The 20389-nt window shown below is 49.2% G+C and overlaps 1 protein-coding gene across 8 annotated transcripts in view; it reads left to right on the top strand.

Annotated features, from left to right (window-relative positions):
• LOC144502412 (ral guanine nucleotide dissociation stimulator-like) overlaps positions 1-20389 on the top strand; it is a 301219-nt gene that overhangs the window by 97815 nt on the left and 183015 nt on the right. For 2 of the 8 annotated variants that reach the window (XR_013499339.1, XR_013499337.1), the window contains exons 10-19: positions 2404-2481; positions 4436-4522; positions 5929-5961; positions 6938-7059; positions 7664-7759; positions 9291-9489; positions 10924-11169; positions 12669-12783; positions 16194-17229; positions 17751-18295. Coding sequence is in view for 3 of the 8 variants with exons in the window: in XM_078226289.1 (XP_078082415.1) it covers positions 2404-2481; positions 4436-4522; positions 5929-5961; positions 6938-7059; positions 7664-7759; positions 9291-9489; positions 10924-11169; positions 12669-12783; positions 16194-16369 (1152 nt within the window). In the remaining 5 variants the exon portion in view is untranslated. Of the gene's footprint in view, positions 1-2403; positions 2482-4435; positions 4523-5928; positions 5962-6937; positions 7060-7663; positions 7760-9290; positions 9490-10923; positions 11170-12668; positions 12784-16193; positions 18296-20389 lie in introns of those variants that run through there. The other 6 variants (XM_078226289.1, XM_078226288.1, XR_013499340.1 and 3 more) reach the window with 5 other exon arrangements.

Genomic DNA, 20389 nt, shown 5'->3' with positions numbered 1-20389 from the left:
TCTTCCTGGAGCAGAGGAAAGGGGAGAGATTTGGCAGGGAAATATTGTTTAGAAGAAAAATGTGAGGGGAATTACTTTGGAAGGGATTATCTAGGGTGTTGCCTGGTAACCATAGGGGAGGAGTCAGTGTGCAGTAATCCCCTGAGCAGATACATGTGGTGAGAGGGAGATCCCAGTGCCCTATCTCCTAATGAAGCAACATCTGCCTGTGTCCCTACATGTGTGTGAGTGTGATAGACAGCGTGAGGGAAAGCCCCAATCTGATCATTTCCTTCTACTGACAATAAAATGGTCGCAATTAAAGGTTTTAAAAATATTTCCCTTTTATTCAAGTCTCTGGTTGGGCAGCTGCCTGGAGACTAGTGAGAGGGACTCACTATCACCCTCTGCTGGCATGTTATGTGTGTCCCTGTGTATGTGTGTGTGTGGGCACGCGAGTGGGTGTGTGTTTGTGTGTGTGTCTGGGCACGTGTGTGTGTCCCTGTGTATGTGCGTGTTTGCGTATGGGCATGCATATGGGCGCGTGTGTGTATGTTTGGGTGCATGTATGTCCCTGTTTGGGTGTGTGTGGGTGTATGTGGGCACATGTTTGTCCCTGTGTGGGTATGTGTGAGCGCGTGTGGGTGTACCTTTGGGGGTGTGTGCTTTTTGGTCTCCCTGTGTGCGTGCATGTAAGTGTGTGTGTGTGTGGATGGGTGCGTGTATGTGTGCATGTGTGTGTGGCGTGTGTATGTGAGCATGTATGTGTGTGTCCCTGTGTGTGTGTGGGGTGTGCGTGTCTGTGTGTGTGTGTGTGGGTGGGTGTGTCTGTGTATGTGTGTCCCTGTGTGTGGGCTAGAGTCTGGATCAAGCTCAGTAATCATGACCTTATTCTCAGATAGCCACACGATACCAACATTGACAGCCTGAACTTGTAGGATCTGAAGAAATAGGAGCCGGAGGAGACCATGCAACATTCAACAGGATGGTGTCTGCGTGGGTTTCCTCCAGTTTCCTCCCACAGTCCAAGATATGTGGTTAGGTGGATTGGCCATGCTAAATTGGTGTGTCGGTTAGGGGGATTCGTGGGATAAATGTGTCCTAAAATGAGGGGTAAAATGCTCTGTTGGAGAGTCGGTGTAGACTCGATGGGCCGAATAGCCTCCTTCTGCTCTGTAGGGATTCTATGACTAATCTACCTAAGCTCCACCTTCCTGCCCTATCCCCATACCCCTCGATTCCCTCAATACCCAAACACCTGCCACCCTCTGTCTTAAATGTATTCAGAAACTGAGCATCCACGGCCCTCTGAGCCAGAGAATTCCGAATATTCACTACACTCGGAGAGAGGGAGGGCAGGATTTTCCAGTCCTGCTTGTAGTGGGACCGCTAACCCCCAGCCGCAGTCAATGGACCTTCTGCGGGGCCCATCAAATTATCCATCCTGCTCGTGGCGATTCCTGGAGCGGGCGAGACTGGAATATGTAGGTGTAGAATTCCCCGTGTGTGCTCGTGTGGCCGAGCTCATTCCCAAGCCCAAAGACACTAGCGGAGCCAGTGAAACACAGTCAGGAGCGGGAAACCTGGCCGATATCTCCCTCGGTATTAGGACACATGGACGAAAACCCGGTTAAACAGATAGCTTTAAGGGAACGTCTTAAAGGAGGAAAGATTAGGAGATGGAATTATAAAGTCAGAGTCAGCACAGGAGGAGGTTCTTTAGCCCATTGAGGCAATGCTGGCCATCATATGCCTATCCATTCTCATAGAATCCCTACAGTGGAGAAGGAGGCCATTTGGCCCATTGAGCCTGCACTGACCACAATCCCATCCAGGCCCTATCCCCATAACCCTACTTATTTACCCGACTAATCCCCTGATACTAAGAGGCAATTTACCATGGCCAATCAACCCAACCAGCACGTCTTTTGGACTGTGGGGGGAAACCGGAGCACCCGGAGGAAACCCACGCAGACACAGGGAGAACGTGCAGACTCCACACAGACAATGACCCGAGGCTGGAATTGAACCCGGGTCCCTGGCGCTGTGAGGCAGCAGTGCCAACCACTGTTGTGCCACCGTGCCACCCCAATGAGTAGAACCTCTGTCACTAAGTCTCAGGTTTGCGAGTTCACCGACTCACTCCAGAGACTCGAGTTGTAAACCTCAGCTCTGCTGCGTGGTCGTGGAAGGCGTCGTGTAAACGCGAGCTTATTTTCTTCTCACGGTTGCCGGGGATACCGATAGATTTACTTCCCTTTGTTGACATCCCAGGCAACATGTCATTGTCAGGCATGGTGCTGCCACCTATAGGAATGGCCCTGGTTTTGCAGCTGGTGGGAGGGTGTCTTCAGGCAATAATGCCTGTCCTGTTCCTGGATGTTCACTGTGCCCGTGCTTTGTGTTTTGCCTCTGAAACTCTAGGAGGGAACATCAAAGTTCGCCACACTCGATATCAACCCAAAGAGGGCTCAGAAGCGACAGCAGCACCAGAGGGAAATGGTAGGTCCACCGTCGGGGTCTGCTTGTGGGTTACATGGCAAAATCAAAGGCTGTACCAACCACAATTAGTTTTTAATTGGTGTTAAAACCACTGTTAGGTAAAGAAAAAGAGACAAGTTATTTAAAGATTGCATGTTGGAACTATCAGATATTTGCTCTGTACACAATAGGCCAGAGCACCTCCCAGCAACTGATCGACAACGGCCGCTGATTCTCCTGCTAATCACTCAAAATGATATTTTCTTGCACTAAAAAAGTCTCAATAATTTGAACTAAACCAAGTGGGAATTCAGCAGCAACTGGGGAATCAGAATTAGAATAAAGCAACTTTGGATTACAGGGAGGGATGGTAATTGAGAGGACAATGAGTACATTATTAATCGAGATTCCACTAATCTCGTGCCTTTCCACAATTTTATTTTAGAGGTTATAGAATCATACGATCCCGACAGTGCAAAAAGAGGCCATTCGGCCCATCGGGTCTGCACTGACAACAATCCTACCCAGGCCCTATCCCTGTAACCCCTCATATTTAGCCCGCCAATCCTTCTATCCTACACATCCCGGGACACTAAGGTGCAATTTGGCCAATCTACCTAACCCGCACGTCTTTGGACTGTGGGAGGAAACCGGAGCCCCCAGAGGAAACCCACGCAGAGGTGAGGAGAACATACAAACTCCCTCCACACAGACAGTGACCTGAGGCTTGAATTGAACCCAGGTCCTTGGCGCTATTTTCTGGCACCAGAATCCTGGAGCTTAACCTTCAAGTCTTGGAGACTCCAGAACGTTCCTGGTGTTTTGGCAACCCCGCTCTCTCTGCCCTACTTCACGGTGCTCTGCCTGCACTGGCCTTGCCGTGGTTTGCCACAACTTCACCGTACCTGGATTGACTAACCTACACTCAACCTAACTCCTAAGAGCCAACCTTTGCTTAGATAGGTAGGGAATTAGGGAAGATCTTGAGACAGCACCTCCCAAACCCACGACCGCTGCCATCTAGAAGAACAAGGGCAGCAGGTACATGGGAACACCACCAACTGCAAGTTCCCCTCCAAGCCTCTCACCATCCTGACTTGGAAATATATCGGCCGTTCCTTCGCAGTCGCTGGGTCAAAATCCTGGAAATCCCTCCTTAATGGCATTGTGGGTCAACCCACAGCACATGGACTGCAGCGATTCAAGAAGACAGCTCACCACCACCTTCTCAGGTTCAATTCTGGCCTCTGGTCACTGTCTGTGTGGAATCTGCTCGTTCTCCCCATGTCTGCGTGGGGTTCCTCCGGGTGCTCCGGTTTCCTACTACAGCCCAAAGATGTGCAGGTTAGGTGGATTGGCCATGCTAAATTGACCCTTAGTGTCAGGGAGATTAGCAGGATAAATGTGTGTGGTTGCGGGGATAGGGCCTGTGTGGGATTTTGGTTGGTACAGACTTGATGGGCCGAATGGCCTTCTTCTGTACAGAGTCATAGAGGTTTACAGCATGGAAACAGGCCTTTGGCCCAACTTGCCCATGCCACCTTTTCTTTTTAAACCCCTAAGCTAGTCCCAATTGCCTGCGTTTGGCCCATATCCCTCTATACCCATCTTACCCATGTAACTGTCTAAATGCTTTTTAAAAGACAAAATTGTACCCGCCTCTACTGCTACCTCTGTAGGGATTCTATGTGATTCTATGATTCTATGTGTACTGTCGGGATTCTATGTGATTCGCAAGGGCGACGAGGGATGGGCAATAAATGGCTGGCCAGCCAGCGATGTCCCACGATCGAATAAAAAAAAGAATTGCACAGTATCACGAAGGCCCAGTGCAAATCGCCATGGTGACAGACCCATCTGCCGCCATTTCCCATTGCCCTCCCCCCACCCACAGAGTTCCAGTTTTCTGATCAGCAATTTGCCTAAAAGAACTGTCTTCAATTCATTGGGTAAACTGTGCACTGTCTCTCTCTAGGGTGTCATGCAGGGTACGATCCCATACCTGGGGACCTTTCTCACTGACCTGGTTATGTTGGACACTGCAGTGAAAGATCATCTGGATGTAAGTGAAAAACAGTCTGGCATTTTCTTCCAATTTTATATCACAAACAGTCATAGCCGTAGACCACCACCGCTTGTGACATTTGACTGCAGATGTTAATGTGTTCTCTCTCTCCACTGGATTAAGTAAGGAATTAACTGTTGGCTTTAAATGGGTCAATTGCTGTGTTTAATTGTGTTAAATGTGTTAAGCAATCATTTGGAATATGTCACTTCTCGACATACACAACTTAATTAAAAAGTGACTCCCTGAAGGCTCAGTTACATAACAACATAAGAATAAGAACATAAGCACTAGGAGCAGGAGGAAGCCATCTGGCCCCTCGAGCCTGCTCCGCCATTCAATAAGATCATGGCTGATCTTTTCGTGGACTCGGCTCCACTTACCCGTCCGCTCACCATAACCCTTAATTCCTTTACTGTTCAAACATTTACCTATCCTTACTGTAGGATTGAGTCATACGTCAGGGGAATCACAGCCTTTCATCCTTGCTTCAAACCCTCCGTGGACTTCTGCCCACCCCTATGCTCCCCACTCACCCACCCACCCCCAAGCAATGTAACCTCCTCCAGCCCTACCATCCTCCCAGACCACTGATCCCCTTCAGTTCTGGTCACTTGCTCATCCCACATTTCCTCACACCAACAGTTTAAAGTTTATTTCATTAGTGTCACAAGTAGGCTTACATTAACACTGCAATGAAGTTACTGTGAAAATCCCCTAGTCGCCACACTCCGGCGCCTGTTCGGGTACACTGAGGGAGAATTTAGCACGGCCAATGTACCTAACCAGCAAGTCTTTCGGACTGTGGGAGAAAACTGGAGCACCCGGAGGAAACCCACGCAGACATGGGGAGAACGTGCAGACTCCACACAGACAGTGACCCAAGCCGGGAATCGAACCCGGGTCTGTGGCACTGTGAGGCAACACTGCTAACTGCCTGGTGTCCATGCTCAGGCTCTAAGCTCCAGAATCCTCACTCTGAATCTCCCTGTCTCTCTCTCTGTCCACACCTCTTTTAAGATGTTCCTTAATACCTATCTCGTCCCAGTATTTCCCTGTATGGTTCAGTGTTAAATCCTGTGTGATAACAGTCCTGTGAGCCGCCGGTGGATGTTTTGCCATGCGAAGGGCACTGTGTAAATGCAAGTTGTAGTTGTTTAATGTCTGAGCATTAGGGTCCCCACCACCACCCCAACAGTGGGCAGTCCACGTTTGGTTCAGTGTCCAATGGGCCGCACCTTCTCTATGGTTCTATGAAGAGCTGACCACCACAGACACTCCAGGCAGACACATGAAGGATGGCCACTGGGGTCACTAAAGGGTGTATGTCAGGCCCAGGAGAGAGAGAGACACAAAACAGAATGCGTTGAACCTCAACTAATCTGTTCATTTCTAATCCGCAGGGAGGATTGATCAACTTTGAAAAAAGGCGCAAGGTATGTGATTTAACAGTCCCCATCACTGTGGCCCCGTAAGGTGCCAAATACACTGGGTGGGATTTTCCAGCCCCTCCTGCCAGCAGGATTTTCCAGTCCTGCCGTTGGTGATACACATACACGCACATGCACACACACGTGCGTGCTCACACATGCTCACAGACACACCCTCACACACACGCGCACGCAGACATACAAACGCACACACACCACACACACACACTCAGTCACACACAAACACACACACTCAAACACACGTGCCCAGACGCACACTCGCTCACACACACACACACATATACATACCACACACACACACACACTCACATACCACACACATATTCTCACATTCACACACTCACTCACTCACACACACATACACTCACTCACATACTCACACACTCACTCACACACACACTCACGCACACGCACTCACACACACTCTTACACACTCACGCTCACACTCTCTCACAAACACACACACTCACTCACATACACACACTCACACTCTCACACACACTCACACACACTCTTACACACTCACTCACACTCTCTCACACTCACTCACTCACACACACATACACTCACTCACACACACACTCACACACATTCTTACACACTCATACTCACTCATGCTCACACTCTCACACACACTCACTCACACTCACACACACTCTTACACACTCACTCACGCTCACACTCTCACACACACTCACACTCACACACACATACACTCACTCACATACTCACACACACCCTTACATACTCACATACTCACTCACGCTCACACACTCATGCACACACTCACACTCACTCACTCACACACACATACACTCACTCACATACTCACACTCTCACACACACTCACACACACTCTCACACTCACTCACGCTCACACTCTCACACACACGTGCTCACCATACTGTCCTCCTGAAGTGCTAATTCATGGGATCGATGAACGTTTTGTCTTTTTTCCCAGGAGTTTGAAGTGATTGCCCAGATTAAGTTGCTGCAATCCGCCTGCAATAATTACTCGTTTACACCGGAACATCGCTTTGTCGAGTGGTTTCGAAGCGTGGGGCGACTGACCGAGGCTGAAAGGTAGGGGGCGGATCACTGGCGCAAACGTGGAAGAGATGCCACTGTTAGCGCTGTTGTCAGTCGCGCCTTTAGGGGAAATGTTCCGGGTATAGTTCAGCTGGGTCATACCCCTGAGATGAGCCAAATGGCACGGCAATATCCTCCATTTTGGGTTAGTGGGCGGCACAGTGGGTTAGCGCTGCTGCCTCACAGCGCCAGGGACCCAGGTTCAATTCCCGGCTCGGGTCACTGTCTGTGCGGAGTTTGCACGTTCTCCCCGTGTCTGCGTGGGTTTCCTCCGGGTGCTCCGGTTTCCTCCCACAGTCCAAAGATGTGCACGTTAGGTGGATTGGCCATGCTAAATTGCCCCTTAGTGTCAGGGGGACTAGCTGGGGTAAATGCATGGGGAATAGGGTCTGTGTGGGATTGTGGTCGGTGCGGACTCGATGGGCCGATTGGTCTCCTTCTGCGCTGTAGGGATTCTATGGTTCTAATTCTGGATGAGTATCTGGTTAGGGACGCGATCGAGGTTTTGCGAGGGTGAGTTCAGGTCGAGTTGATTGAAGGATGGAGCTTGCTGTTCTAATTAGGAAATGTAATATTGTTATCATCATTACTGTTCCAGCTACAATCTGTCTTGTGAAATCGAGCCTCTGGCAGAGTCCGCGAGCAACACTCTGAAGGCAAAGAAGAACACCGGTATCATTAAGCGGTGGAGCGAGTGAGTGTTATTTGTTGCATTGCCGTCGCTGCGCTGTGTCTCTGACATGGGACAGACATGAGGGTATTCAGTCCAGTCACCATATTAGACCCATTCATAGAGTCATAGAGGTTCACAGTATGGAAACACGGCCCTTCAGCCCAACTTGTCCATGCCGCCCCTTTTTTTTAAACCCCTGAGCTAATCCCAATTGCCTGCGTTTGGCCCATATCCCTCTTTGCCCATTGTACCCATGTAACTGTCTAAATGCTTTTTAAAAGACAAAATTGTACCCGCCTCTACTACTACCTCTGGCAGCTCATTCCAGACACTCACCACCCTCTGTGTGAAAACATTGTCCCTCTGGACCCTTTTGTATCTCTCCCCTCTCACCTTAAACCTATGCCCTCTAGTTTTAGACTCCCCTACCTTTGGGAAAAGATATTGACTATCTAGCTGATCTGTGCCCCTCATTATTTTATAGACCTCTATAAGATCACCCCTTAGCCTCCTACGCTCCAGTCTATCCAACCTCTCCTTATAACTCAAACCATCAAGTCCCGGTAGCATCCTAGTAAATCTTTCCTGCACACTTTCTAGTTTAATAATATCCTTTCTATATTCCCTCAACCTTTCCCCACCTCCCACAGCACCTTTTTCCTTCAGGTGTTGATCCGACCCCCTTTTGAAAATTGATGTTGGAACTGCTTCTGCCATCCCTTAAACCACTGCATTCCAGATCACAACAACTCGCTCATCAACGCTATCCCCCCTCACCCCCTCCCTGAGCCTCAAATATCGTAACCCTGGGTGGGGAAATCGGTCCCCTTACCACTGGACACAGTTTCTCCTCATTCACTCTATCAAAAGCCTTCATGGTTTTGCTAACTCCATCTAAACCCCTCTTCACCGCCTCTGCTCAAGAGAGAACAAGTCCTGCTTCTTCACACTTAACTGAAGTTCCTCGTCCCTGTACCGTTCTCGTAACTTTCATAGATTCATAGAATCCCTACAGTGCAGAAGGAGGCCATTCGGCCCATAGGGTCTGTACCGACTACAATCCCACCCAGGCCCTATTCCTGTAACCCCCACGTATTTACCCTGCTAATCCCCCTGACACTAAGGGGCAATTTTAGCTTGGCTAATCAACCTAACCCGCACATCTTTGGACTGTGGGAGGAAACCGGAGCACTCGGAGGAAACCCACGCAGACACGGGGAGAATGTGCAAACTCCACACAGACAGTGACCCAAGCCGGGAATCGAACCCGGGTCCCTGGTGCTGTGAGGCAGCAGTGATAGCCACTGTGCCACCGTGCCACCCCTGCACCCTGTAAAGTGGGGGAAAGCCAGTCAGCAGCCTGTCTTTTATTTGTGTTCAAGTCAATGGAAACAGAAATTGTGAAAAGGGGAAGAGATTTGCCCTGAACCCACTTTACAATACTGCACAACATCAAGGCCTACCCAGAATGGGATTTCAGTGTTAGGTAGATTTATGGAAAAGGTCGGCTCTTTGTAACTCTTTTCTGCTTCCTTTCCTTTGGCATCTATAGCCGGCAGACACCGACGGCGGACGCTCCTGGTACAGGTGCCCAGTCCCGATCTTGCGAGCAGCTCAAGTATGGACCGTACCTGGGCGGCGGGGACACGACAGATTCCGTTAGTGTCACCTCAGCTGGCTCCAGCAACTCCGACGTGGAAGAGATCAATGTCAGCTTCATATCGGAGTCGCCGGACTCCCAGGAGAAAAAGGTAGGACTGCGCATCAGGCGGAAACGGTAACAAGCGTCCACCAATCCCGGGTCCCGGCAGAACGGGCTGGAAGGCTTCCGTCCACTGGCACGGCGAATGAGGTGGAGACGCCGGCATTGGACTGGGGAGGGGCACGGTAAGAAGTCTCACAAAACCAGGTTAAAGTCCAACAGGTTTATTTGGAATCACGAGCTTTCGGAGCGCTGCTCCTTCATCAGGTGAGTGGAGAGAGAGGTTCACAAACACGGCATATATAGGGCGGCACGGTGGCACAGTGGTTGGCACTGTTGCCTCACAGCGCCAGGGACCCAGGTTCAATTTCCGGCCTTGGGTCACTGTCTGCTGGGAGTCTGCACAGTCTCCCCTTTCTCACCTCTGGGTGCTCCAGTTTTCTCCCACAGTCCAAAAGACATGCTGGTTAGGTGCGTTGACCATGCTAAATTCGCCCTCAGTGTACCCGAATGGCGCCGGAGTGTGGCGACTAGGGGATTTTCACAGTAGCTTCATTACAGTGTTAATGTAAGCCTACTTGTGACTAATAAATAAACTTTAACTTGACTTTAATTGCATTTCAACCATTATCATGCAATTGTGTCTTCGCCTATATATGCCGTGTTTGCGAACCTACCTCTCCACTCACCCGATGAGGGAGCAGCGCTCCAAAAGCTCGTGATTCCAAATAAACCTGTTGGACTTTAACGTGGTGTTGTGAGACTTCAGCGGAGCCAGCAAGCATGGAGTGCAAGAGAGCCTGCTTGGGAAGTCCAAGTGTAAAACAGCGACCTGGTGTCTCTAAAGAGGCATGGCGGTTTTAGATGCAAACAACACGCTATTTAAACTTGCACACGGGGAGGTCTGGAAGAGCGTGCTGTCTGCTCCCAGTTGTTGCAGTCACCTCGAAGGGCATTGTCTGCCTTCGCCTCGGTCTGTTTCCCACCGACGATCCAATTGCTTGATGCTGTTGGTCCATGTACAGGCAAGGTCCTTGTAGATCTACCACGGAACAAGAATTTTTGTACGCTGATCGTGTGCAGGCCAGACAGTCTTCTTGTCTCCACACTGGGAAATCCAAAAACACAAAGGAAATAAGTAATAAAATAAAAGACCACTTGGAGCTGTCCATAATTCTTTGACGTTGACTGTGAAAGGTAACTGCTGTTAGTGTGGTTTGGCACTGATGTCGGGAAGGCACTCGGAAGCCAAGGGCATTGCAGGAGCCAAGGGCGGAGGTTCACTGTAAACCCCCTGATCCAGCGGGTTTGTAGCTTCATTTCATCCCCGGAATTTTTTTTCCTGGCACTGATCACTGGAGGATACCCGCGCTGGCGTTAAGCCGGAAGGTGCCGCATTCCGAGATCAGACCGGGCGCTCTCGGTGCCAGTCGGTCCCCACGGCAAACCTCATTTTTATTTTTATTTTTAACTTTTCTTTTAGTTCTGGGAATCTACGTCGCTGTCCTCTTTGGACACGTCTGGAATCGGCTCAGGGTCAAGCAGTGCCTCCTCTTCCTCCGTCTCCTCCACGCCCATAACGTCCTCCCGGACGCACAAGCGCTCGGTCTCGGGGATATCCAGCTACTCCACACTCTCTCTGCCACTTTATAACCAGCAGGTGGACGACTGCTGTATCATTCGAGTCAGCCTGGACATCGACAACGGGAACATGTACAAGAGCATTCTGGTGAGTCTCCGGCCTCGCGCACGGCTCCTCTTTTATTTCATTGCGCGACGGCTGGGGTGGGAGCGGGGAGATGGTGGCCGGAATTTTTACCGTCTCGCCAGCCCCGGGCAGGGCTCGCAGAGCGGCAATTCTCCATTGGCCTCGGGCGGAATCTGGCGAGCCTCGGGCGGGCGGGGTGGTAAAATTGCGACAGGTGTGTAATGGGTCAGTCTCAACAGTTTAAAGTTAATTTATTAGTCACAAAGTAGGCTTACATTAACACTGCAATGAAGTTACTGTGAAAATCCCCTAGTCATCACACTCCGGCGCCTCTGTTCGGGTACAATGAGGGAGAATTTAGCACGGCCAATGCACCCTAACCAGCACGTCTTTCGGACTGTGGGAGGAAACCGGAGCACCCGGAGGAAACCCACGCAGACACGGGGAGAATGTGCAGACTCCGCACAGACTGTGACCCAAGCCGGGAATCGAACCCGTGTCCCTGGCACTGTGAGGCAGCAGTGCTAACCACTGTGCCACCCTAAGACGCACATGTGGCCAACTTGTTTGGATAGGTTTTGTTTACTCATTCCCTGGGTGGCACGGTGGTTAGTATTGCCACCTCACAGCACCAGGGGCTTGGCTTCATAGAATCCACACAGTGCAGAAGGCGACCATTCAGCCCATTGAGCCTGCACCGACCACAATCCCACCCAGGCTCTATCCCCGTAACCCTTCATATTTAACCCGCTAATCCCCCAACCCACACATCTTTGGACACTAAGGGGCAATTTAGCATGGCCAATCCACCTAACCTGCACATCTTTGGACTGTGGGAAGAAACCAGAGCACCCGGAGGAAACCCACGCAGACACAGGTGGGTGGGGGGGGGGGGGGGGGGGGGGGGGCGGGGAGAGAATGTGCAAACTCAACACAGACAGTGACCCAAGCCGGGAATCGAACCCGGGTCCCTAATGCTGTGAGGCAGCAGTGCTAACCACTGTGCCACCGTGCCGTCCTTAAATTCCTTCATTCAGAGGGTGATGAACCTGTGGAACTCTCCATCATGGGTAGCTGTGGAGGCCAAGTCACTGAAGATATTTAAGAAGGAAATAGATAGATTTCTAGACACTAAATGTGTCCATGGGAGAGAGTGGGAGTATGGTTTTGAGATAAAGGATCACATTGAAAGATGGAGCAGGCTCGAAGGGCTGAATGGCCTACTCCTGCTCCTATTTTCTATCTTCCTATGTTACCAGTGGCTCGCTATCGATGGGATCTACTGGTCCCGCCAAAGTCTATTTCTCGCATTTTTCACGGCTTGCCTGCCCCGCCGCTTGAGGACCCAATGCGAGAAGGACTGGAAAATTCACAGAAGGGCTGGAAAATTCCACCCAATGTTTCTATGTGTATGACGGGACTGAACCCTCATACACTGAACCAGCAGGAATCTATAGCACTGGTTAGAGCATCGAGTTCGATAGCTGGCCTTTTAAAAGTGTTCAAACTCTCTGTTCCAGGTGACCAGTCAGGATAAGACGCCTGTTGTCATTCGGAAGGCGATGGCCAAACACAACTTAGACGGCGATAGGCCCGAGGAATACGAGTTGGTGCAACTCATCGCAGAGGACAAGGGTATGTACGTAACACAAGCACTGCGCAGTCCACTTTGAGTTAATATTCCTGTTCTAGAGTACAGGTGATATGGAATTCATTTTGGTTTATAGAAAGAGATGCCTGAACAACACCCAGAGATTATTGGCTGTCCTAATCTGGTGTCAACGAATCAGCATAGAATCATAGAATCTCTACAGTGCAGGAGGAGGCCATTCGGCCCATCAAACCTGCACTGACAACAATCCCACCCCAGGCCTCATCCCTGTAACCCCATGCATTTACCCTGATGACCCATCTGAAACTAATGGGCAACTTAGCATGACCAATGCACCTAACCCGCACATCTTTAGACCGTGGGAGGAAACTGGAGGAAACCCACGCAAATACAGGGAGAACATGCAAACTCCACACAGACAGTGACCTGAGGCCGGAATTGAACCTGGGTCCCTGGCGCTGTTAGGCAGCAGCGCTAAGCCAGACAGATGGTTTCTTAAAGTTTATTTATTAGTCACAAGTTGGCTTACATTAACACTGCAATGAAGCCTGTTCGGGTACACTGAGGGAGAATTTAGCATGGCTAGTTCACCTAACCAGCACGTCTTTCGGACTGTGGGAGGAAACCGGAGCACCCGGAGGAAACCCACGCAGACATGGGTAAGAATGTGCAGACTCCGCACAGACAGTGACCCAAGTGGGAATCGAACCCGGGTCCCTGGCGCTGTGAGGCAGCAGTGCTAACCACTGTGCCACCGTGCCGCCCCTGAGGTGTGGGCTCAGGTTAAACATGCAGCCTGTGTTAAATTAACCGATTCAAAACCAGGCAGCAACTGATTCTCTGCAACTGGTTTTCGCAGTCTCTGACATTCCAATTCTCACCTTGTGGTGCACTTAAGACAGACTTTATAAAAGCAAATTACTGCGGGCGCTGGAATCTGAAACCAAAAGAGAAAATGCTGGAAAATCTCAGCAGGTCTGGCAGCGTCTGTAAGGAGAGAAAAGAGCTGACGTTTCGAGTCCAGATGACCCTTTGTCAAAGGGTCTTTTCTCTCCTTACAGATGCTGCCAGACCTGCTGAGATTTTCCAGCATTTTCTCTCTTAAGGCAGACTTTAGCTAGGAAATCCTGGAACAGGTCACTAGTTTGTCACCAGGGATTAATACCTTGAGGGGCGCCACTCCACATCAAATATGGCCGACCAGGAGTCTCTACCACTCTTACCGGCAGCCATTGTTGTGTTTGGAAGGATTTTGAAAGTTGACACTTAGAATCATAGAATCCCTACAGTGCAGAAGGAGGCCATTTGGCCCATCGAGTCTGCACCGACCACAATCCCACCCATCCCTTATCCCCGTAACCCCATATTTTTACCCTGCTAATCCCCCTGACACTAGGGTCAATTTAGCATGGCCAATCAACCTAACCCGCACATCTTTGGACTGTGGGAGGAAACCGGAGCACCCGGAGGAAACCCACACAGACATGGGGAGAATGTACAAACTCCACACAGACAGTGACCCGAGGCCGGAATTGAACCCGGGTCCCTGGCGCTGTAAGTCAGCAGTGCTAACCACTGTGCCATCGTGCCGCCCAAACTTACCCTGTTTGGCCGTTTTATGAACGCACCTTCCTTGACCATCAAGTCCTGGGGTGGGACTCGAACCCAGATCTCCTGGCTCAGAGGCACGGATGCGAACCCACTGCGCCACAGGAACGCTTGCCGCTGGCATAGAGAAGGTTAAAATCAGCCTGATTCCATCAGCCACTGACCCCTGCTGGAAGCTAGCTGCAAGTGTTACAGTGCGGCCTGAATACACTAGACCAGCAGTCAATACTCACCTCCCTGCTCAACACACACACCTCATGGCCACTGAGTGAGATATTGGCATTTGTAGAGTGGTACTCCCTAGCTAGATACCACGCATTCAGCTGCTCAGGAAGAGAAGATTGATTTCATTTGATTTGATTTGATTTATTATTGTCACATGTATTAGTATACAGTGAAAAGTATTGTTTCTTGCGCGCTATACACACAAAGCATACCATTCATAGAGAAGGAAAGGAGAGAACGCAGAATGTAGTGTTACAGTCATAGCTAGGGTGTAGAGGAAGATCAACTCAGTATGAGGTAGGTCCATTCAAAAGTCTGACAGCAGCAGGGAAGAAGCTGTTCTTGAGCCGGTTGGTACGTGTCCTCAGACTTTTGTATCTTTTTCCCATTGGAAGAAGGTGGAAGAGAGAATGTCCGGGGTGTGTGGAGTCCTCGATTATGCTGGCTGCTTTTCCCGAGGCAGCGGGATGTGTAGACAGAGTCAATGGATGGGAGGCTGGTTTGCGTGATGGATTGGGGTTACGGGAATAGGGTCTGGGTGGGATTGTAGTCAGTACAGACTTGATGGACTCCTTCTGTGCTGTAGGGATTCTATGACATTCTATGATTGGGCTTCATTCATGACCTTTTGTAGTTCCTTACGGTCTTGGGCAGAGCAGGAGCCATACCAAGCTGTGATACAACCAGAAAGAATGCATAGATAGGATGCAAAGCTGGGCTGAAAAATGGCAAATGGAGTTTAACCCTGATAAATGTGAGGTGATTCATTTTGGTAGGACTAATTTAAATGTGGATTACAGGGTCAATGGTAGGGTTCTGAAGACTGTGGAGGAACAGAGAGATCTTGGGGTTCATATCCACAGATCTCTAAAGGTTGCCGCTCAAGTGGATAGAGCTGTGAAGAAGGCCTATAGTGTGTTAGCTTTTATTAACAGGGGGTTGGAGTTTATGAGCCGTGGGGTTATGCTGCAACTGTACAGGACCTTGGTGAGACCACATTTGGAATATTGTGTGCAGTTCTGGTCACCTCACTATAAGAAGGATGTGGAAGCACTGGAAAGAGTGCAGAGGAGATTTACCAGGATGCTGCCTGGTTTGGAGGGTAGGTCTTATGAGGAAAGGTTGAGGGAGCTAGGGCTGTTCTCTCTGGAGCGGAGGAGGCTGAGGGGAGACTTAATAGAGGTTTATAAAATGATGACGGGGATAGATAGAGTGAACGTTCAAAGACTATTTCCTCAGGTGGATGGAGCTATTACAAGGGGGCATAACTATAGGGTTCGTGGTGGGAGATACAGGAAGGATATCAGAGGTAGGTTCTTTACGCAGAGAGTGGTTGGGGTGTGGAATGGACTGCCTGCAGTGATAGTGGAGTCAGACACTTTAGGAACATTTAAGCGGTTATTGGATAGGCACATGGAGCACACCAGGATGATAGGGAGTGGGATAGCTTGATCTTGGTTTCAGATAAAGCTCGGCACAACATCGTGGGCCGAAAGGCCTGTTCTGTGCTGTACTGTTCTATGTTCTAATGCTTTCTATGGTGCATCTGATTGTGGAATTAAAGGGAATTTAACACGTTAACCTTTCCTTACTGTTTCAGAACTGAAAATCCCTGACAACGCGAATGTATTTTACGCCATGAACTCATCTGCCAACTATGACTTTATGCTAAAGAAAAGGGGTCACTCAAAAGCAGGCAAGACAAAGCATGTTTCCAGCTCAACGCTGCCAAGAATGAAGCAAAAGGGACTGAAGATTACCAAAAGTATCTTCTAACTCCTCCGGTTTGGGACGGGCTTCCCTGTGTTTGCTGGATTCTCCAAAACTTTATATTAAAAAAAAAATCAGTGTTACGAATAAATGTGCAATATAGTCTGCCACTGCGACTACTGGAAGCATCATATTACAGGCACTTATTGTCTTATTGGAGAAACTGAAAGGCGATGCACTCAAATGGATTGTGGAGCTGAGAAGGAACTCTCTCTGATGGACAACTGATCCACTCCGTTTGGGGAGAGAGGGTAACGATGAGGGTGAGGTCATGTATTCAGAGACATGGCTTTGAGTCACGCTGAGCAATAGTGCGCATGTAAGAAGATTATCGGCCTGGTAGAGGGTTCAGAAACACTGGTTCTCCATGAAGACAAGAACCATTGGCCCTCAATGACTGGCCCGGTAGATTGCTTTCTCCACGATATCAGAGGTTATTAAAGTGGAACCAGAACGCTAAACTTGTCATTGTAATATAGACTCTTGTTTGCAGAGCTCGTAGCTCTGGAGGTGACTCACCTAGTTACCTTGTACAGTCAGCCTAGAATCACCTTGGAACTCTGAGAAGAGAGAAAGGAGAATGATGACTTTTGACCGGGTTTGAGATTCCTTCTGACCTTCTCTCTGAGTCCTGCTTATGAAGAGTCCTCCCCGCCACCCTCAGAGGTTTTCTGATGCCCGAAGAGAACACGGCCAGCGGGAGGGCTTACCCGACTGCGTGCCGTGCCGAGCTCGGAGAATTTTAACCCTGGGAAACAAGACTGATCTTCTCCTGGCCTGACGTCACCAATCAAACCACAGACTGGAAGACATCTGATAAAAGCAAATTACTGCGGATGCTGGAGTCTGAAACCAAAAGAGAAAATGCTGGAAAATCTCAGCAGGTCTGGCAGCATCTGTAAGGAGAGGAAAGAGCTGACGTTTCGGGTCCAGATAACCCTTTGTCTGCGAGGACTGGGTAGAGTGGACGTAGTTTCCACTAGTAGGAAAAACTAGAGGGCACAACCTCAGGCTAAAGGGACGATCCTTTAAAACTGAGATGAGGAGCAATTTCTTCAGCCAGAGAGTGGTGAATCTGTGGAACTCTTGGCCACAGAAGGCTGTGGAGGCCGGGTCATTGAGTGTCTTTAAGACAGAGATAGATAGGTTCTTGATTAATAAGGGGATCAGGGGTTATGGGGAAAAGGCAGGAGAATGGGGATGAGAAAAATATCAGCCATGTTTGAATGGCGGAGCAGACTCGATGGGCCGAGTGGCCTCATTCTGCTCCTATGTCTTATGGTCTTGTAAAAGCTCTGACAAAGGAAGGCTAAAGGACCTTCCCTTTGACAAAGGGTCATCTGGACTCGAAGCATCAACTCTTTTCTCCCCTTGCAGATGCTGCCAGACCCGCTGAGATTTTCCAGCATTTTCTCTTTTGGCTGGGAGACATCTGATGCAAGATCGTCAACTGCAATTGGTTGTGACCAAAAAATGATGGCCAACCCTCAATGATTCCTTACTATGTATTAACCAATGGGCGGTTCTTTTTACATATTTCGGTGGGGTGGTGGTATTGGAGCCAATGGAATTGTACAATTAAATTCCAAGCCATCCTTTGGCGGGAAACAGTTTGTGTTTTTTTGAATTTGCAAAGAATATGACTCACTTTCAAATGAACTGCGTTGAATTTTTTTTGAAAAAGAAAAGTTTGTTTTGTAAAAACAATTGAATCTTTTTTGGGACAATATTTATTCATTGTACAGACATTATATTGAAGAGTGGAATTGTAAATTTCTTACTGTTGAATATTATTTAATATATTGACTTGTTACTGATTCTTGTATTTATCTTGCTGTTCGCTCAATGGGTCTTTCCTTGTCTGGTGAAATGTGTCGTCTTTGTTACTTTTTTGTATCCTGTGAAAAGAGGGACAATAATGAACACTGATTCAAACAAATTGTTTTTTTTGGTTGGTTTATATGTGGCTTCGAGTCAATCAATTGAAACTGGGTTGTAGGTGTGTATCACAACCGAGTGACTGGCCAGGCCATTTCAGAGGGCCATTAAGAGCCAACCACATTGCTGTGGGATCTGGAGTCATGCGTAGGCCAGACCAGGCTAAGGACAGCAGATTTCCTTCCCTAAAGGGGGCAATGAACAAAGAAACAGAGAAGGGGTGACACGGTGGCACAGTGGTTAGCACGGCTGCCTCACAGCACCAGGGACCTGGGTTCGATTCCCGGCTTGGGTCACTGTCTGTGTGGAGTTTGCACATTCTCCCCGTGTCTGCTTGGGTTTCCTCCCACTTTCCAACCCGGTTAGGTTGATTGGCCATGCTAAATTGACCCTTGGTATCCCAGGATGCTTAGGTTAGGGGGATTAGTGGGGTAGATATGTGGGGTTATGGGGATAGTGCCTGGGTGGGATTGTTGTTGGTGCAGACTCCATGGGCCAAATGGCCTCCTTCTGCACTGTAGGGATTCTATGATTCTAAGCAAGGTACAGCACAGGAAAAGGCACTTTGGCTTCCAGAAATACACTCATTTACACGTTACTGCACAAAACATGCGGTGAGAAGTCTGTGTGGTATGTCTGTTTAATCCAGTGCTTTCAAAGGGCAGTGTTTCTTATTCCATTGACAAGTGTGCAGTTGCAGTAAGGAGTCCAAGTTTCCTCAGCGCAGTGGTAGCATTCTCACCTCTTGAGTCAGAAAGGTACCAGGCCCACTTTGAGGATCGGAGCAGAGAATCTAGGCCGATGCGCCAGTGCAGTGCTGAGAGAGCTTGAGCATAGGGTTAGGGGTGTCTTACTGCAATTGTGTAGGGTGTGAAAATCCCCTAGTTACAATCCCCTAGCTACACTCCAGCACCTGTTCGGGTACACAGGGAGAATTTAGCACGGCCAATGCACCTAACCAGCATGTCTTTCTGACTGTGGGAGGAAACCGGAGCACCCGGAGGAAACCCAGGCAGACACGGGGAGAATGTGTAGACTCCACACAGATAGTGACTCATTTCTATATTTCTTGATGAAAGGACACCTACCTTGAGTTGGAATGTGGTCTGAGGCCAATGATGAGCATCTGGAGACGTCCTTCAAGCGGCAGATGCTTTATGTCCAGTGATTTGATTTGATTTATTATTGTCACATGTATTAGTATACAGTGAAAAGTATTGTTTCTTGCGCGCTATACAGACAAAGCATACCGTTCATAGAGAAGGAAAGGAGAGAGTGCAGAATGTAGTGTTACAGTCATAGCTAGGGTTTGGAGAAAGATCAACTTAATGCAAAGTAGGTCCATTCAAAAGTCTGATGGCAGCAGGGAAGAAACTGTTCTTGAGTCGGTTGGTACGTGACCTGAGACTTTTGTATCTTTTTCCCGAAGGAAGAAGGTGGAAGAGAGAATGTCTGGGGTGTGTGGGGTCCTTAATTATGTTGGCTGCTTTGCCGAGGCAGTGGGAAGTGTAGACAGAGTCAATGGATGGGAGGCTGGTTTGCGTGATGGATTGGGCTACATTCATGACCTTTTGTAGTTCCTTGCGGTCTTGGGCAGAGCAGGAGCCATACCAAGCTGTGATACAACCAGAAAGAATGCTTTCTATGGTGCATCTGTAAAAGTTGGAGAGAGTCGTAGCTGACATGCCAAATTTCCGTAGTCTTCTGAGAAAGTAGAGGCGTTGGTGGACTTTCTTAACTATAGTGTCGGCATGGGGGGTCCAGGACAGGCTGTTGGTGATCTGGACATCTAAAAACTTGAAGCTCTCGAGCTTTTCTACTTGGCTGTGGGATGTGTGGGAAGATCCCTGAGGATCTCTCTCATTGAGGAGTGTGAACATTGCGTTGACCCTGAGCTCCAAGCGCACAGCCATTGGGAGAGTGGTGACTTGTGGAGAGGCAGCGTCAGGGACACCCTCAGGGGTCTTGCTCGGACCTGTAAACCAGCATACCGGCTCTGACCTCTGGAGGTCGCTGCCAGTGTGGGCGATGGGTGCACGTCCACAAAGGGTGAGCAGCGAGATACAGACACACCACACGTTGCTGTCT

The sequence above is a fragment of the Mustelus asterias genome, chromosome 13 (assembly GCF_964213995.1).
Source record: "Mustelus asterias chromosome 13, sMusAst1.hap1.1, whole genome shotgun sequence".
In the NCBI taxonomy this organism is placed as follows: domain Eukaryota; kingdom Metazoa; phylum Chordata; class Chondrichthyes; order Carcharhiniformes; family Triakidae; genus Mustelus; species Mustelus asterias.
This window is presented reverse-complemented; position numbering and strand designations above follow the sequence as displayed.